Source organism: Vipera berus (assembly GCF_964194415.1).
Source record: "Vipera berus genome assembly, chromosome: 3".
Classification (NCBI taxonomy): domain Eukaryota; kingdom Metazoa; phylum Chordata; class Lepidosauria; order Squamata; family Viperidae; genus Vipera; species Vipera berus.
Genome location: NC_138204.1, coordinates 212,248,622 through 212,266,902, shown reverse-complemented (window position 1 = coordinate 212,266,902; position 18,281 = coordinate 212,248,622). Strand labels below are relative to the sequence as shown.

General features: G+C 41.4%; 1 protein-coding gene across 8 annotated transcripts in view; it reads left to right on the top strand.

Annotated features, from left to right (window-relative positions):
* The window catches only part of PTK2 (protein tyrosine kinase 2), a 265,648-nt gene that overhangs the window by 201,268 nt on the left and 46,099 nt on the right, over window positions 1-18,281 (top strand). For all 8 annotated transcript variants that reach the window (XM_081323023.1, XM_081323024.1, XM_081323022.1 and 5 more), the window contains 2 exons: window positions 3,509-3,620; window positions 16,970-17,056. In XM_081323023.1, coding sequence (XP_081179149.1) covers window positions 3,509-3,620; window positions 16,970-17,056 — 199 coding nt within the window. The remainder of the gene's footprint in view (window positions 1-3,508; window positions 3,621-16,969; window positions 17,057-18,281) is intronic.

Genomic DNA, 18,281 nt, shown 5'->3' with positions numbered 1-18,281 from the left:
CTCCTCCTCCTCCTCCTCCTTCTTCTTCTTTTCTCTGAACAAAGAGAAATGCCTTTGGCTTCACCATCCTTCCATAAAGGCTAAGTCAGCCCTTTTGCCTGAAGCGTTGGGAATTCCCTTCTGGTGAGGCAACTGTGGGCAGTTGGAACACATTTTAAGAGTTTACGCTGTGATGTATCCACAAAGCAATGCTGCGTCCCACTTCGGAGTTCACTTTTTTGTGTGCGTTTTCTATTGTCATTATTTTGTGTGTGTGTGTGTGTGTGTGTGTGTGTGATTTCTATAAAAACGACGTCCTCCGCGGTTACATATTTTGTACAAAGCTGATGATTTCAAGATAGGGAACAAAAAAAAAGGAGCAGAAATCTTATCTCAGGCAAGGAGCTATTTCTCTGAGTTTGACAAACTGGACTTCTTGATCTTGGAAGGCCAGTAGACGAACCATCGTTTTATACTTTGTGGACACACGTCAGTGCTAATGCTCCAATCACTGTCTCCTTCCAACAGCGCATGCAGCATTAGGCCTTTTTTTTTTATACCGCGCTCCCATTTCAGACAAAATAAAATTGTGCAGAAGTGTCCGTGGAGATTCTCAAATCACCCAGGTTCTCGTGGTCCCAAAGGCGCTTTTACGAAAGGCAACTGGGCTTTTGTTTTTCCTTGAAGAACTGAAGAAGCTTCCTAGATGAGAAGCCTTCAACGTCTTCAAGGAAAAGCAAAGGCCAGTTGCCTTTTGAAAAAGCGCCTCTGGGACATTGTGCAGAAATGTTCGGATTGGGAAGGTCTGTATAAAATCTTGCAATAAGCAGGCTCATATTCCACTAAGTTTTCAAAGGTCCGTTTCTAGTTGCTGTATCCCGGCTCAACTTACGGGTATATCGGCACAAGTTAAAGTACCCTCTGCAAAAGATTTCCTTTAGCTTTTATTTATTGATAATCTTGTATGTTCCACTTTGAAATCTGCGAGGCCATTTGTGGAACTATAGCAGCAGCGGGCAGGCGCAAAAGATTTCTGAAGCTTTTTAACTCTTCCCAGTGGTAAATTAATAGCTTTATTTCCTCCAGTGGTGAAAGACGGGTGGCAACTTTTTGTCTTAATTTACCTTGTTGATTAGTAAGTTAGGAATGGTTTGGTAAGTTAGGTGGTTTAATTCATTTTCACGCACAATGTTCAGGGTTGGATGGTTTTTTTTTCCTCCCAGCGCTCTGTGATGAGATGAGTAGTTTTCGCCGCATCTTGTAGTTAGATAAACCAATAACCCAGGTGAGAAAAATCACTATTAATCCCCTTCGCAGGAAAGAAACTAAATTTAAGAGTAGCTTTGGAGTTTCTTCCACCCCTAACGAACTCCATAATTCTACCTTATCGCATGGGTGGGTCTGAAAGAGGTGGCAGAGCTTTGTTGAAACAGGAGAATTTGCTTAAGGTCACGGTGAAGAAAGAACGGAGGTTACCCCAGGGTAGCGCAATTTCTATTCGAAAATACGATTTCCATAGTTCAAGCCTCTCGACGTCTTGAAGCTGTTTTCAAATCTGGCAGATGCACGCTGCATGACACGACATGCCTTTTGACTCGCATGCTTTGCTGTCGTACAAATAACATTCCTGCTTGGGAAAAATATGATTCAGTTTGACTTTTTTTAAAAAAAAATAATAATCCTAAGAGTCCATTCAAAACAGACGTAAAAAGGTTGAGCTGTTCCTGGCTGGTGCTTCAGATGCTCACACAAAGACAGAGCTTTGATTATTTTTTCACCCTTTGTTTGGAACAGTCCAGAGTAGAGGTCCCCAACCTTTGGGGTACCAGGGACCGGTTCCGTGGAGAGAGGTTTTTCCGCGGACCGAAGGGCGCGTGGTTTTGTGTGCTGCCTGCATCCTACGGATGGGGCTTTGTTTGTTTCTCCGGATTGGTTCCTGCCATGCCCTGGACCGGTACTGGTCCACGGACCGGGGCTTGGGGACCCCTGGTCCAGAAGTGTCTCACAGTTGTTTCCATGCTTTCTTCTTTGCCGGAGCAGAGAGAAAAGCATCTGAGGATTGATTCCATTTCAACTGGTTAGGATTTGGAAGTGGGCTTGCCTTAAGAGAATAACAGAGTTGGAAGGGACCTTGGAGGTCATCTAGTCCAACCCCCTGCTCGAGCAGGAGAACCTGTACCATCTCAGACAAGCGGCTGTCCAGTCTCTTCTTAAAAGTCTCCAGTGATGGAGCGCCCACCACTTCTGGAGGCAAGTCGTTCCACTGGTTAATTATTCTAACTGCCAGGAAATTATTCCGTTATTTCTGAATTTGGTGAGAGCAGAAGCGAGACTCTCTAGCTAGCTTAATGGCCGTCACGACGTGACCATAACGGGAAGACTCCATTATGCTCCTATGTTGAGGACTATCTGGGGTAAAGAATTTGTTTTGGAATAAGCAGTGGATTTGGACAGCTTATCTTGTTCCTCTTGTGCCTTAGAGGACCAGACAAAAAAGATGTAGATTCTAAATAGCTTGTAGAAAGTCTTGACCGGCATCCAAAGCACAGCAGTTGTTCCTGTGCCAGGCTGATTAGCTTGCAGCTCTGGAGAGACTAATGTGGAAATGATCGTCAGACCAGCTTCAAACTCCGATGATTACACGTTTTCTATAATGCTTAGTAAATCTGGAATGCTGCAACTCCCGATGGATAATCTAGTTGGCTAATTTGCATGGCAGGAAGAGAGTTGGTAAGTAGCGGAGAACTGAATTTTGGTTTTTTTTAAAAAAAAAGTATTTAAGTAAAGCAAAGCAATTATTGCACTTTTTGCTTCTTTAAGGAGAACGTTTCGTTTATTCAAAAAAAAAAAAAAGAAAATGAAATGAAAAAATGAGGTTATTAGCTAATAGATTTGTGAGTCTTCCCAAACCGTAAGAGAGTCAGAAGATTTTTTTCAGTAATAAGGCAACCTTCTTTTCTATGTTCATTTTTCCCCCCAAGCAAATATATATATATATGCTAAATGTTTGTTAAGCATTCAGAATACACTTGCTTGGTGTGTGTGTGTGTGTGTGTGTGTGTGTGTGTGTGTGTGTGTATAAAAACTTGCTTGAGGAGAGCTTTTTTAAAAAATAAAAAAATGGGGATATACATTCGTTTGTACGTACAGATTTTCTTTCTCCTTTGGGAATCGCTCATAACTTTCTAAAAATATCTTTCATTGGTATGCGTGTGAGTGTTCAAAAGTCTTACATTTCAATGCTGAGTTACTAATTTTGCAAAGGCATGGAATTCTCTCCCCCCCCCTCCCCTTTTCCATCTCCCCATTCCTCTAGAATAGCCTTACAAAAGTCTAACCGTTTCTGTTGCTGTCTGGAAAAAAAAAGAAAGAAAGAAGAAGAAGACGTATTTGCCTAGCACATTCCTGACTTGTCTCCAGTCTGGAACCCCTGATTTGGGCTTGGAGGAGCCTGGAGGACCACATTTATTATATTCCGAGACAGAATGCCATTTATCTTCAGCTCACTGCTTGTTTTTCCCCCTCTTAGTACGATCCTGGAGGAGGAGAAGCTGCAGCAGGAGGAACGAATAAGGATGGAGTCAAGGCGACAAGTCACCGTGTCCTGGGATTCTGGAGGATCAGATGAGGCTCCTCCCAAGGTAACATTGAGAGAAGATCAGTTTTATGTCATATCTTTTATCCTCAAGGAACATGAAGCGCTTTCTTTTTTTCCCCTGCTGGCTTGTTAATTCACTGGCGAGCAGTGCCGAGTCCACTTACAGACCGAGGTCCTCTTTCAGTTGAAATCCAAGCAACACTTTTATATATATATATATATATATATATATATATATATATATATATATATATATATATATATATATATATATATATATGTATATGTATATGTATATGTATATGTATATGTATATGTATATGTATATATGTATATATATATGTATATGTATATATGTATATATATATGTATATGTATATATGTATATATATATATATGTATATATATACATGTATATATATACATGTATATACGTAGATATATACATATGTATATATATACATGTATATATGTATATATATGCATATATATATGCATATATGTATATATATACATAACTACGAACAGAAGAGAACATTTGTAGCTCCGCGTTGAACTGTGGGGTCCTTGGTTGCTGTCTGAGCGTGGTTGTTTTCATGAAATGTCTGCAAGAAAACAACCAAGGACTCCTCAATAATTACTGTCCAGCTAGCTTTGATAAATTAGAAACCAATAACAAAGTGATGGTCACTATCTGTAATGATTTATTAACTGGGGTGGGGGTGGGAATTAAATACTCTGTTCACAGTTGTTAATAAAGTCTTTCTGGGATGATTTTTTTGTTTGTTTTTGCAAAGAGGTGCAGTTCTACTTTGGAAAAAACAAACAAACCACAGTACAACGATTACTTCTGATAACAGGATATATATATTTTTGGTGATATTCAACCAGGTTGCTAATTATTCTTCTCTACATTCACATTTTCTTCTTTGCCATTCTCTCCCGCCAGGGGAATTTGTCATTAAATTGTCTTTCCTTAGGTAAAGCGTTTGTTTTTTTGGTCTTAATTTGTCATCTCGCCGATGACCGATTAGAAAGAATTCTTGTCGTCCAAAAAATGAAGTTGATGTCATCCGAGGGAAACATTTTCAAAATGAGTTTCTTCCTTTCCGCTTTCTGCTGGCAGAAATCCTTCTTCCGCAAACAATGAGATTGTTTGCTGAAGTTTTGTTTGCATCTGTTTTTGTTTTGTCAGCTTGTCTTTTTTCGAGACTTGGAAAGCCCTCGGCGTTGTTGCTCGTGGCTAATATTTGCGTTGCGTTTCTTATCTTGGCACATATTTGTCTGGCCGCTTTGAAACGTGGGTCTTAAGAAATGGTGTGGCATACGTTTGCCAGGCAAATATGAGTCCGTCTGGAATCACAGGAATTCATTTCTCATTCTTTATTTAGTAGAGAATGAATGCGAGATGAAATCCGGAGCAGAGGTGGGATAGGAGAGGATAAGACAGGATAAGAACCGGGAGGAGAGGATGCAGGACTGGTGGCCTGGGAAGTGCAAGCAAGTGAAAAATAGCCTGCTTTCCGATAGAAAATGTTTCAGTTGGAATGTCATGTTTCTTTCAGTCTTGCTAGATTGACACTTGGAAAAGATTTTTCCTACTCTGAGTACGGTGAAAATTGTATTCCTTTCTGTACATACATTTTTGAGAAATACTTATATCCTCGTTCGACATATGTATGTTCATTATATTTTTTTACAATTTTTACAATGTATTTACAATTATAGTTTCATTTCGTATAACTTGTCAGATGTATGAGAAGAGATAGATAGATAGATAGATAGATAGATAGATAGATAGATAGATAGATAGATAGATATAATAATAATAATAATAAGGTCATCTAATCCAACCCCCTGCTCATGCAGGAAACCCTATACCATTTCAGGCAAATGGCTGTCCAGTCTCTTCTTAAAAACTTCCAGTGTTGGAGCATTCACCGCTTCTGGAGGCAGGTTGTTCCACTGGTTAATTGTTCTAACTGTCAGGAAGTTTCTCCTTAGTTCTAGGTTGCTTCTCTCCTTGACTAGTTTCCATCCATTGCTTCTTGTCCTGCTTTCAGGTGCTTTGGAGAATAGCTTGACTCCCTCTTCTTTGGGGTAGCCCCTGAGATAATGGAAGACTGCTGTCATGTCACCCCTCACCCTTCTCTTCATTAAACTACAAATACCCAATTCCAGCAACCATTCCCTATATGTTTTAGCCTCCAGTCCCCCAATCATCTTTATTGCCCTTCTCTGTACCCTTTCTAGAGTCTCAACATCTTTTTTACATCGTGGTGACCAAAACTGGATGCAGTAGTCCAGGTGTGGCCTTACCAAGGCCTTGTAAAGTGGTATTAGTACTTCACGCGATCTTGATTCTATCCCTCTGTTAATGCCGCCTAGCACTGTGTTGGCTTTTTTGGCAGCTGCAGCACACAGCTGGCTCATATTGAAGTGATTGTCCACTAGGACTCCGAGATCCCTCTCGCAGTTACTACTATTGAGCAAGGTACCACCTATACTATACCTGTGCATTTTATTTTTCCTGCCTAAATGTAGAACCTTACTTTTTTCACCGTTGAATTTCATTTTGTTAGATAGTGCCCAGTGTTCGAGTCTGTCCAGATCCTTCTGTATCTTAAGCCTATCTTCTGGAGTATTGGCTATTCCTGCCAGCTTGGTGTCGTCTGCAAATTTGATGAGTTCCCCATCTATCCCCTCATCCAAATCGTTGATGAAGATAGATATAGATTTATATAGAGATAGAGACATAGATAATTTTCTATTTTTACAAGCAAGTGCTTAATAAACAACGTGTTGAACGGGTCCATTAGTAATTCCGTGGTACATATACCGTACGTTTCTCCAAACTAAATCCAATATTACACCATCCAATACCTCCTCTCTTCTTCCGGTAATGAACATTTTTTCACATTAAGCAAATACAATTCTTATTGTTATTAATAGATATACAATTGAATATCAGCATTTGTTGCAGTTTTGTAATAATATCAGTGATACCAGTTTAAAATATCTTTTCTAACCAAAACATATCTTAATTGCATTTGCACTCAACAACCATTTAATCAGTCAGTATCCTATTTTCGCTTCCCCCTCCCCCCCTCCCGGTTTTAATTTCACATCCGTATTCAAAATAGCACAATCATTTTTAGTTTCAAAACAAGTTATTTTTGGGTAACCAAAAGCTTCCCTTATTCAGACTTCTTTCATCCCATTCTTAATTAGCTCCCTGATCTTCACCAGGATTTAGTTGAGAAAGACAGGTTTATTATCGGGGACGAATAGGCTTTGGTTGAGAGTCATTGAAATATTACTTAAGTGTAGGTTACGTGTGATAGACGTTGGACTGGCCATCTTCTGGAAAGGCTCCTTTTGAATGCCTCTATTTGATCTCAACAGAAGTGATCCACGTTACCGTCATCCTTAATGCTTCCTGTATAATCTTGCTTGGATCACAATACAGGATAGGATGGGACTTTGTCCAAATCCTTCCCAAGCAGGAGACCTTATGGCAGTGGTCTTCAGACAGCACGTTTGAATGCTGAGGGCTCTAGCCTTAATGTATCCCAAGGTCATGAAGTTGTGGAGTTTGCTCCACCCAAGCCACACCAACACACACACACACACACACACACACACACACACACACGTCTATTTACTTTACTGAAAGTTTTGTGGCCCTCCAAACAACCCTTCTTTCTCAGCAAGGAAGAATTCCCCTATTAAACACGGATGATCAGCAAAGGTTTCAAATGCTTTCTGCTGATCGTCATTCCTATATGAAGCACGCATGTATCTAAGTCAGGGGTCTTGAAACCTGGCCCTTTTATGACTTGTGGACTTCAGCTTCCAGAATTCCTGAGCCAGCATGGAATTCTGGGAGTTGAAGTCCACAAGTCATAAAAGAGCAAGGTTCTCCACCCCTGGTATACCTTCTCCTGCTTGAGCAGGGGACTGGACTAGAAGACCTCCAAGATCCCTTCCTGCTATGTTCTGTTCTATTCTATTCTATTCTATTCTATTCTATTCTATTCTATTCTATTCTATTCTATTCTATTCTATTCTATTCTATTCTATTCTATTCTATTCTATTCTATTCTATTCTATTCTATTCTATTCTATTCTATTCCATTCCATTCCATCCCATCCCATCCCATCCCATCCCATCTCTTCTCTTCTCTTCTCTTCTCTTCTCTTCTCTTCTCTTCTCTTCTCTTCTCTTCTCTTCTCTTCTCTTCTCTTCTCTTCTCTTCTCTTCTCTAATTCTATTTTATTCCATAATTCTATTAGATGTTTTTGCTCTGACAATAATGTAAGAGGCAGCCTTTTCCTTTCAACTGTTTTGCTTTAAATCAATGAAGGGAGGAGAATGCCAACCCAGTTGTTTTAAACAACTTAAGGACTGGCGTGGCGCTACAGAAGTGAAACTTTGCATGTTAAACTAATTGGAGAATGTGATTTATGGCGTGCAATTAAGGGAGGGAATTGTGTATGATACATGCATTCAGGGGAGGAGAATTCAGATTCTGGCATCCATCCTTGAGTGCCGATGCTTCATTCTCATTATTGTAGACTTTTTAGAATAAACAATGCTGGAATGTTCTTTGATGTGTCTCATTAGTCGGAACCATGACATCACGCATGTATCTTAAGTCAGGGGTCTTCAAACATGGCCCTTTTATGACTTGTGGACTTCCAGAATTCTCAGCAGCGTGCCCGGCTGAGGAATTCTGCGAGTTGAAGTCCACAAGTCACAAAAGGGCCAGGTTTGAAGACCCCTGGCTTATAGTATACTGGCCAAAGGACTGTCCAGTGTCTTTTGAAAAACCTCCAGTGATGGAGCACCCTCAACTCCTGGAGATAAGCCGTTCAAATGATTGATTGTTCTCATCGTCAGGAAGTTTCTCCTTAATTCTAGGTTGGATCCCTGATAAGCTTCCATCCATTCCTCCTCGTCCTGCTCTCAGGTGTTTTGGAGAATAAATCGAACCCCTCTTCTCTGTGATGGCCCCTCAAATATTAGAACATTGCCATCATGTCAACCCTAAGAATCCTTCTTTACACTAGACTAGGCATACCCAGTTCCTGCAACCATTCATCACGTGTTTTAAACTCCAGCCCCCTAATCACCTTTGTTGCTTGTCTTTGCACTCTCTCTAGAGCAGTGTTTTTCAACCACTGTTCCGCGGCACACTAGTGTGCCGCGAGATGTTGCCTGGTGTGCCGTGGGAAAAATTGAAAAGTAATTATAAAATACTTTCTTTGTGTTTATTTGATTCCTATTCAAGAGAATTACTTTATATATAGTCAATATAGGCACAGAGTTAAATTTTTTAACATTTTCTAATGGTGGAGTGCCTCGTGATTTTTTTCATGAAACAAGTGTGCCTTTGCCAAAAAAAGGTTGAAAAACACTGCTCTAGAGTCTCAACGTGTTTTTTTATATTGTGAGGACCAAAACTAGGTGCGGTAATTCTACCTGTGGCCTTATCAAGGCATTGTAAAGTGGCATGAATGCCTTCCCGTGATCTTAATCCCTCTGTTGGTGCAGCCTAGCACTGTGTTGGCTTTTTTGGCAGCTGCAGCACATATTGCCTCATGTTCAAAAGGTTGACCACTAGGTACTTAGATCCCTCTCACAGTTACTGCTGTTGAACCAGGTGCCACCTATTCCATACCTGTACATTTGGGGCGGGGGTGTGAGCAAATGGCAATCTCGTGAACACAGGGACATTGCTACGATCATAAATCTGAGGTTTGGTTGTAAAGTTAGTTTTTCAGCACTGTCGTAACTTCAGATGGTTTGTGAATAGGGCAGTTGTTAAGCAAGGTCTACCTTTATTCTACATGCTATATGGTCTTCACTTCAGCCACTGGCATCTTGGAATAGAATAGAACAGAACAGAATAGAATAGAATAGAATAGAATAGAATAGAATAGAATAGAATAGAATAGAATAGAATAGAATAGAATAGAATAGAATAGAATAGAATAGAACAGAACATATGGAATGGAGGAATGGAATGGAATAGAATAGAATAGAATAGAATAGAATAGAATAGAATAGAATAGAATAGAATAGAATAGAATAGAATAGAATAGAATAGAATAGAATAGAATAGAACATATGGAATGGAGGAATGGAATGGAATGGAATAGAATAGAATAGAATAGAATAGAATAGAATAGAATAGAATAGAATAGAATAGAATAGAATAGAATAGAATAGAATAGGAATAGAATAGAATAGAATAGAATAGAATAGAACATATGGAATGGAGGAATGGAATGGAATGGAATAGAATAGAATAGAATAGAATAGAATAGAATAGAATAGAATAGAATAGAATAGAATAGAATAGAATAGAATAGAATAGAACATATGGAATGGAGGAATGGAATGGAATGGAATGGAATAGAATAGAATAGAATAGAATAGAATAGAATAGAATAGAATAGAATAGAATAGAATAGAATAGAATAGAATAGAATAGAATAGGAATAGAATAGAATAGAATAGAATAGAATAGAACATATGGAATGGAGGAATGGAATGGAATGGAATAGAATAGAATAGAATAGAATAGAATAGAATAGAATAGAATAGAATAGAATAGAATAGAATAGAATAGAATAGAATAGAATAGAATAGAATAGAATAGGAATAGAATAGAATAGAATAGAATAGAATAGAATAGAATAGAATAGAATAGAATAGAATAGAACATATGGAATGGAGGAATGGAATGGAGTAGAATAGAGTAGAATAGAATAGAATAGAATAGAATAGAATAGAATAGAATAGAATAGAATAGAACATATGGAATGGAGGAATGGAATAGAATAGAATAGAATAGAATAGAATAGAATAGAATAGAATAGAATAGAATAGAATAGAACATATGGAATGGAGGAATGGAATGGAATGGAATGGAATGGAATGGAATGGAATGGAATGGAATAGAATAGAATAGAATAGAATAGAATAGAATAGAATAGAATAGAATAGAACATATGGAATGGAGGAATGGAATGGAACAGAACAGAACAGAACAGAACAGAATAGAATAGAATAGAATAGAAAATATGGAATGGAATGGAATGGAATGGAATGGAATGGAATGTATTAGAATAGAATAGAATAGAATAGAATAGAATAGAATAGAATAGAATAGAGTAGAATAGAATAGAATAGAATAGAATAGAATAGGAAATATGGAATAGAATAGAAATAGAAATAGAATTGAGCTGGAAGGGACCTTGGAGGTCTTCTAGGGGCTCAAGCAGGAGAACTTGTACTGTCTCAGACAAATGGCTGTCCAGTCTCTTTTTAAAAATCTCCAACTACGGAGCGCCCACGATTTCTGGTGGCAAGCTGTTCCATTGGTCGATTGTCCTCCCTGTCAGGAAGTTTCTCCATAATTCCAGGTTGCTTATCTCTCTGGTCAGTTTCCAACCATTGTTTCTCGTCCTTCCTTCTGGTGCTTTAGTGAATAACCTGGCCCCCTTTTAGTCAGAAGGGTTTAAAAGCTTGTGAGAAAAAGGTCGTGTTAACGCCTGTGTATCTGATGGCCAGACTGCATTCATACCATAGTTAAGGTAGGTTAATTGAACCTCCACACGAATATGAAAATTGGAGCTTTGTCTTGGAGGGTCAGGGATGTGTGACACCCGCTCCCTCCTCAAGAGTTCTTGAATTATTTCAAAATAATTTAATCAACGTTGAGGAAGCTGTAAGTAAATTTTTCTGCAACTTTTTTTTTTGGTCTAATACAATATTAACAGAATACCGACTTCCTTTCCAGGATAAAGTAGGTTATGCATTGAAAGGAATGAAGTCATATTCCTGGCTCTCTTAGCTCTCAATATCAATTTACTCTGGCTGCTTTGAGGAGAAAAAAAAATTGGCTTGCGTTCTTCATTTAGAAAAGCAAATAAACGGTGCTAATTATCACAGCAGGTTGCCGTGTCTATCAGCCGGCATTGTCGAAAGGCATTCCGTGTTAAATTCTTCGAAATAATCAGAGCAGATTTAGTCGTTTGCTTTAGCATAATTACAGCTTCTCAGAAAAGAACGTTACCAAATCCTTTGAAAGCTCTGATTAATGAGCAGCGAGACCTAATTAGCACACAGCAGCTTGCAGTCTTTTTTGTTCTTGTTGTTTTTTGTTGTCGTTTTTTTTTCCTTGAGATTAAGATGAAAAGGAAAGTCTTTCCAAAGATAATTTCTCCCTTCTGCTTTTTTTTTTTTGTGATTCTGGATGACAATTTCAACCGCCCTGAAACTTCCCAGGACAGTTTATGCCGAGCCAACGGAAAAGCAGATGCTGAATTCAGAGATAAAACATTCCTTATCTGTCGCTTCCTGATTATTCCTGGCCAATTTAGCAGCGGGAATGCTAGCTAGCTCCAAGACAGGGGCAGATCCCCCAGGTGGGAGAAGGCTTTTCCTGGAGTCTCTGTAGCACTTCCATTGGTCACCAGCACTGCCAAAGTCACCTTGTGTTTTGACCATCCTGATGTTAACAAAACGGCAGCTCTCCTGGCAAGGTGTTCCCTCGGCCTTCCTAGTTCAATCCTGGTGGTGCTCCAAAAATCTTGAATAAGGCAGTCCTCGCTAATAATAATAATAATAATAATAATAATAATAATAATAATAATAATAATAATGATGATGATGATGATGATGATGATGATGATGATGATGATGATGGAAGGGACCTTGGAGGTCATCTAGTCCAACCCCCTGCTCAGGCAGGAAACCCTATACCGTTTCGGACAAATGGCTGTCCAGTCTCGACTTAAAAACTTCCAGTGTTGGAGCATTCACAGCTTCTGGAGGCAGGTGGTTCCACTGGTTAATTGTTCTAACTGTCAGGAAGTTTCTCCTTAGTTCCAGGTTGCTTCTCTCCTTGACTAGTTTCCATCCGTTGCTTCTTGTCCTGCCTTTGGGCGCTTTGGAGAATGGCTTGACTCCCTCTTCTTTGGGGCAGCCCCTGAGATATTGGAGCACTGCTATCATGTCACCCCTCATCCTTCTTTTCATTAAACTAGACATTCCCAATTCCAGCAACCGTTCCCTATATGTTTTAGCCTCCAGTCCCCCGATCATCATTGTTGCTCTTCTCTGTACTCTTTCTAGAGTCTCAACATCTTTTTTACATCGTGGTGGCCAAAACTGACCTTTCGCTTAGTGCAGGGGTGTCAAACTCAATTTCATTGAGGGCCGCATCAGCATCGCGGTTGCCCTCAGGGGGCCGGGTGGGTATGGCCTGGGTGGGCGTGGCCTACTGGGTGGGCGTGGCTATAGTGGGTGTGGCCTACTGGGTGGGCATGGCCAGCTCTGCATCGTTCGCATCAAGGGTACCTATGGTGGCCTGGGCAGGAGTGGGACAGATCTGAGGGTCTCTGGGCCAGGGCCAAGGCAGTGGGGGCCGTTCCCTCACTGTTTCCAGGATGGCTTCGCGGGCCACATGAAACCACTTTGCGGGCCGGATCCGGCCCCCGGGCCTTGTGTTTGACATGTCTGTCTTAGTGACTGTTCAAACCTACAATAGAGCCCCCCACCCCCCCACCCCCCAAAAAGATTGTGAAGTTCCGATGGCCACCCCCATCCACCCTGCAGTCACATGATCACATTTTGGGTGTTTAGCAAACCGGCTTTATGTCAGTTTGCGGTGTTACACCATCATGGGATCATGGTTTGTGACGTTGTTGTTGTTGTTGTTGTTGTTGTTTGCTGGTTTCCAGCTTTTGCTCCCCAATTTCCAGCAAAACCACCCACTAAGTAAAATGGATTTGCTTAACGACCACAGTGTTCACTTAATGAACATTGCGTTCACTGAACAACTGCCCTCAAACATACCATAAAATAGGGTGCGGTCACACGGTGACCCTATAATTCTGGGTTCAAATTATGGTTATAGGTCAAGGAACACCTACTGTATAAATATAAGACCAGTCCCACTACAGTACTGTTAACTGATGAACATTCATCCATAGATTTTTTGGGGGGAGGACTGCAGAGACATGGATTTAACTGCCACATTTATACAGATTAATCCCCAAATTATGTTTTCTGAACAGGTATTTATTGATTTCTTTCAGTTCTAGGCAGCACAGCAAGGTGAGGATTGTGTTCACCCAAAATTTTTATTCCAGTGGACGGAATGGTGTCAGATTGTTACATAGCTCTTCTTTGTTAAATATAACTATCCACATTTTTTTTAACCTAGATCGTATTTATAGCATGTGGGTTTCCCCCCCCCCAAAGTATGGCTAAGCCTTCTACATGTAGTAAAACTTCATACATATCAGTCCGATGTTCAGTATATCAAATTATAGGGAGTGAATTGGCCCACCGATCCACAGTAGGCTTAAAATATCGGCCCTCCGAAACCAAGTTTTGATTATAGTTGAGTAGCGCCCACTCATAAATGAAGACCGACTGTTCTCCTACTTACCTTAATTTTGGGACGCAACATTGCTTAAGGACAATTTGAAGTTATGTCAGTGCTGAACAAATGGGACTTATCTCCTAGTCCCCAAAGGTATGGATGGACACACGGTCAAAATTGGAACACTTAATAATAATAATAATAAAGTTGGAAGGGACCTTGGACGTCATCTAGTCCAACCCCCTGCTCAGGCAGGAAACCCTATACTATTTCAGACAAGTGGCTGTCCAGTCTCTTCTTAAAAACTTCCAGTGTTGGAGCATTCACAGCTTTTGGAGGCAGTTTGTTCCACTGGTTAATTGTTCTAACTGTCAGGAAGTTTCTCCTGACATTTAGATTTTCTTGCTTTTTCCTTAAAAGCTTTTTCACATCATCATCATCATCATCATCATCATCATCATCATCATCATCATCGTCCTTGGAAGGGACCTTGGAAGTCATCTAGTCCAACCCACTGCTCAGGCAGGAAACCCTATACCATTTCAGGCAAATGGCTGTCCAGTCTCTTCTTAAAAACTTCCAGTGTTGGAGAATTCACAGCTTCTGGAGGCAGGTTGTTCCACTGATTAATTGTTCTAACTGTCAGGAAGTTTCTCCTTAGTTCCAGGTTGCTTCTCTCCTTGATTAGTTTCCATCCATTGCTTCTTCTTCTGCCTTCAGGTGCTTTGGAGAATAGCTTGACTCCCTTTTCTTTGGGGCAGCCCCTGAGATATTGGAACGTTGCTACCATGTCCCCCCTCATCCTTGTCTTCATTAAACTAGACATACCCAATTCCAGCAACCGTTCCTTATATGTTTTAGCCTCTAGTCCCCTGATCATCTCTGTTGGTCTTCTCTGCACTCTTTCTAGAGTCTCAACATCTTTTTTACATCGTGGTGACCAAAACTGGATGCAGGATTCCAAGTGTGGCCTTACTTGATGCCCCCCCCCATTTCTGAGCCCAGGACTGCTTCACCTCCACCTGTCTTAACTCCCCACCGCCTCTCTCCTTTTTTGGTCCCCTCCCCTGCTGCCACTTTTCTAGGATGGTCGCGTACCACCTGCCAGGTGCCAATGTACCACAGGTGGTACCCGTACCACTGGTTGAAAAGCCCTTACCTAGAAAATGGCACAAGCAGCCTTGGGAAGAAGGCCTGGTCAGCAGCGGGAGAAAGGCAGTGAAGATCAGCTGGATGCGGCCAGCAGAGCGCTGGGTGGTAGGACCTGCACTGTGGTGTTGCAATGGCTGTTTGCTTTCATGGGGTGGAGGATGCAATTCTTGGCAGTGGTGCTGGGCCTTAAGTAGAGGCCGGGGGGGGCATTGCCAGCTGACTGCTGAAAGGCCCAGGCCTCTACTTCCGCTTCAGTGCCACTGCTCGCGAGCAGATATTGGGGGGTGGGGGGGAAATGGGGGAGGAAGTGCAGAGGAAGGAGCCCCTTACCATACCAAGACTTGGGTCTGGGAAGGCCCAAGTCAGGAGTGGTTGGATTTGGGTTGGGTCCTCACTTAATGACCAGTGGGGTTCTGTTAACGACAGCACTGGGAACCGCTAAGATTGCCATCACGGAGCAATGTAGTCATGGGCTTGTCTGCAGAGGAATTTCCTGATGGAACAATTCATCAGGGGTAGAGCCCGACCCTGGAATTTTAAGGCCAATATTCCTTAAATTGTTGTTGTTAGTTAGTTGCGAAGTCGTGTCCAACCCCTCGCCACCCCATGGACAACATTCCTCCAGGCCTTCCTGTCCTCTGCCATATTCTGGAGTCCATTTAAGCTAAGCCTACTGCTTCAGTGACTCCATCCAGCCACCTCATTCTCTGTCGTCCCCTTCTTCTCTTGCCCTCGATCTTTCCCAGCATTAGGCTCTTCTCCAGTGAGTCTTTCCTTCTCATTAGGTGGCCAAAGTATTTGAGTTTCAACCTCAGGATCTGGCCTTCTCAAGAGCAGTCAGGGTTGATCTCCTCTAGGACTGACCGCTTTGATCGCCTTGCAGTCCAAGGGACTCGCAGGAGTCTTCTCCAGCACCATAGTTCAAAGGCCTCAATTCTTTGGCACTCAGTATTCCTTAAATAAAAGGGACGCGGTGGCTCAGTGGGTTAGGACACTGAGCTTGTCGATCAGAAGATCGGCAGTTTGGCGGGTCGAATCCCGAGTGCCGCGTAACAGAGTGAGCACCTGTTACTCGTCCCAGCTTCTGCCAACCTAGCAGTTCGAAAGCTCGTAAAAAATGCAAGTAGAAAAATAGGGACCACTCCGGTGGGAAGGTAACAGCGCTCCATGCGCCTTTGGCGTCTAGTCATGCCGGCCACATGACCACGGAGACGTCCTCGGACAAGCGCTGGCTCTTCGGCTTTGAAACGGAGATGAGCACCGGCCCCTAGAGTCGGAAACGACTAGCACGCATGTGCGGGGGAACCTTTACCTTTACCTTTTATTTCTTAAACATTATGGTGGAGTTGAAGGGCAACCTAGATTTGTCAGTTAATCTTTCTGATAAATTTTAGATGGGTCCGCTCATGGAGATCTCCTGTGAACTCGTGTGGACCGTCCAGTTAGCCCATACCAAAGAGCTGTTTAGGAAAGAATTTAACAACAAATGGAACAGCAGAAGTTGTGGGTGCTTCATCACTGGAGCCTTTCAAGAAGAGACTGGACAGCCACTTGCCTGAAATGGTATAGGGTCTCCTGCTTGCGCAGGAGGTTGGGCTAGAAGACCTCCAGGGTCCCTTCCAACTCGTATTATTCTATCTTCTCCTTTTTACTTCCGGCTTCTGTAGTAAAAGCTCTTGTGCCTTCCGTAAGTTGTAATATCCAGAAGATGGTGGTGCCTTGTCCAAATGGAGAGGAGGAATGTCAACTAAGTTGGCCGTTCTTCTTCTTAAAATGTCCCGCTTCAGAAGAAGATTGCGTATTGCTGATTTCTTAAATTTCTTTCTTCTTTTTCTAGCCCAGCAGACCCGGTTATCCTAGTCCAAGGTCAAGCGAAGGATTTTATCCCAGTCCACAGCACATGATACAGTCTAATCACTACCAGGTAAAAACCACACAGCCTCTCTTCCATAGCTTTGATACTTGACGGTCCAAAGTGTTTGTAGGAGGAAAGAACAATATTATTTATGTCCCGGCCTTTTTTTTTTGGTTTATTAACTAGGTTTAAAGATACATGATTCATATGATTAAGGGAGCAGCCAACCCAATTGTGGGCTATGAGTAATCATGACATATTTTCCAGAGAATTTAAAGCACGCCTACCTTTGGGCTGAAGGCAGGAAAAAAAAATCTGATTTAATTAACACTAAATTCAATGAATAGGATTCCCTCCCCCCCTATTACGCCTTTCAGAATTTTGTTATTCTTTCACACTTAAAGTTAGAACTCGGCCAAAGCTTTTAGAGAGCTGCTGAGATTTCAACCCAAGGCTTTTGAGGACCATTCGTAGTGGTGGGTCCTTCAAGAATCATTTGGGGATAAACAGTAGATTAAAAATGAAGCACTGTGAAGGGACGGTGAAGGGACAGGTATAAGCCATGAAAAAGGCAAGCCCCCCCCCCATTAAAACAGTCTCCCAAATTTTGATCTTCACAACTGTAGGGATACAGCAACAGTTATATGTGAGGACCAGTCATGCCCTTTTTCTAGTGTTGTTGCAACTTTGAACAGTTGCAGAACAAATGGCTTGTAAGTTGAGAACTACCCCGTACATCAGCAGAGGTCCAGACTTTTTCCCTCAAGTCCAGGTTGAGGGACGTGAAATAAGGGGTTTAAATACCCCTTTTTTGATCCAGAGAATTGGCCGTGGCACCCCTCTGATCGTGCGCCAAGTTGCGAATGTCACACAGACTTGAAGGTGATTTAAGATGGTGCCTCCTCATGTGCCTTTCAGTCTTTTAGAAAGAATGGTTTTCCTTCGTTGTAGGGGGTGTTCCTCACAGAATTGTTGCACACCGGCATGCAAGTCTTGTAACATGTTGAAAGCCTGCCTGTACATTAGAAAACCAGCCTTTTGTTTTAAAATACGCTTGATTCCTATTAGAAGAAATGGTAGAACATCCTCCAGCTAGTTGGAAACCGCTATTTACTAGCTTTCTGTTCCACATTTGTAAACTTTTCAGAATGTATTCTGGGAGTTGAAGTTCACAGGTCATAAAGTTGCTGAGACTAGAAAGAGTACAGAGAAGAGCACCAAAACATGATTAGGGGACTGGAGGCTAAAACATATAAGAAACAGTTGCTGGAATTGGGTATGTTTAGTCTAATGA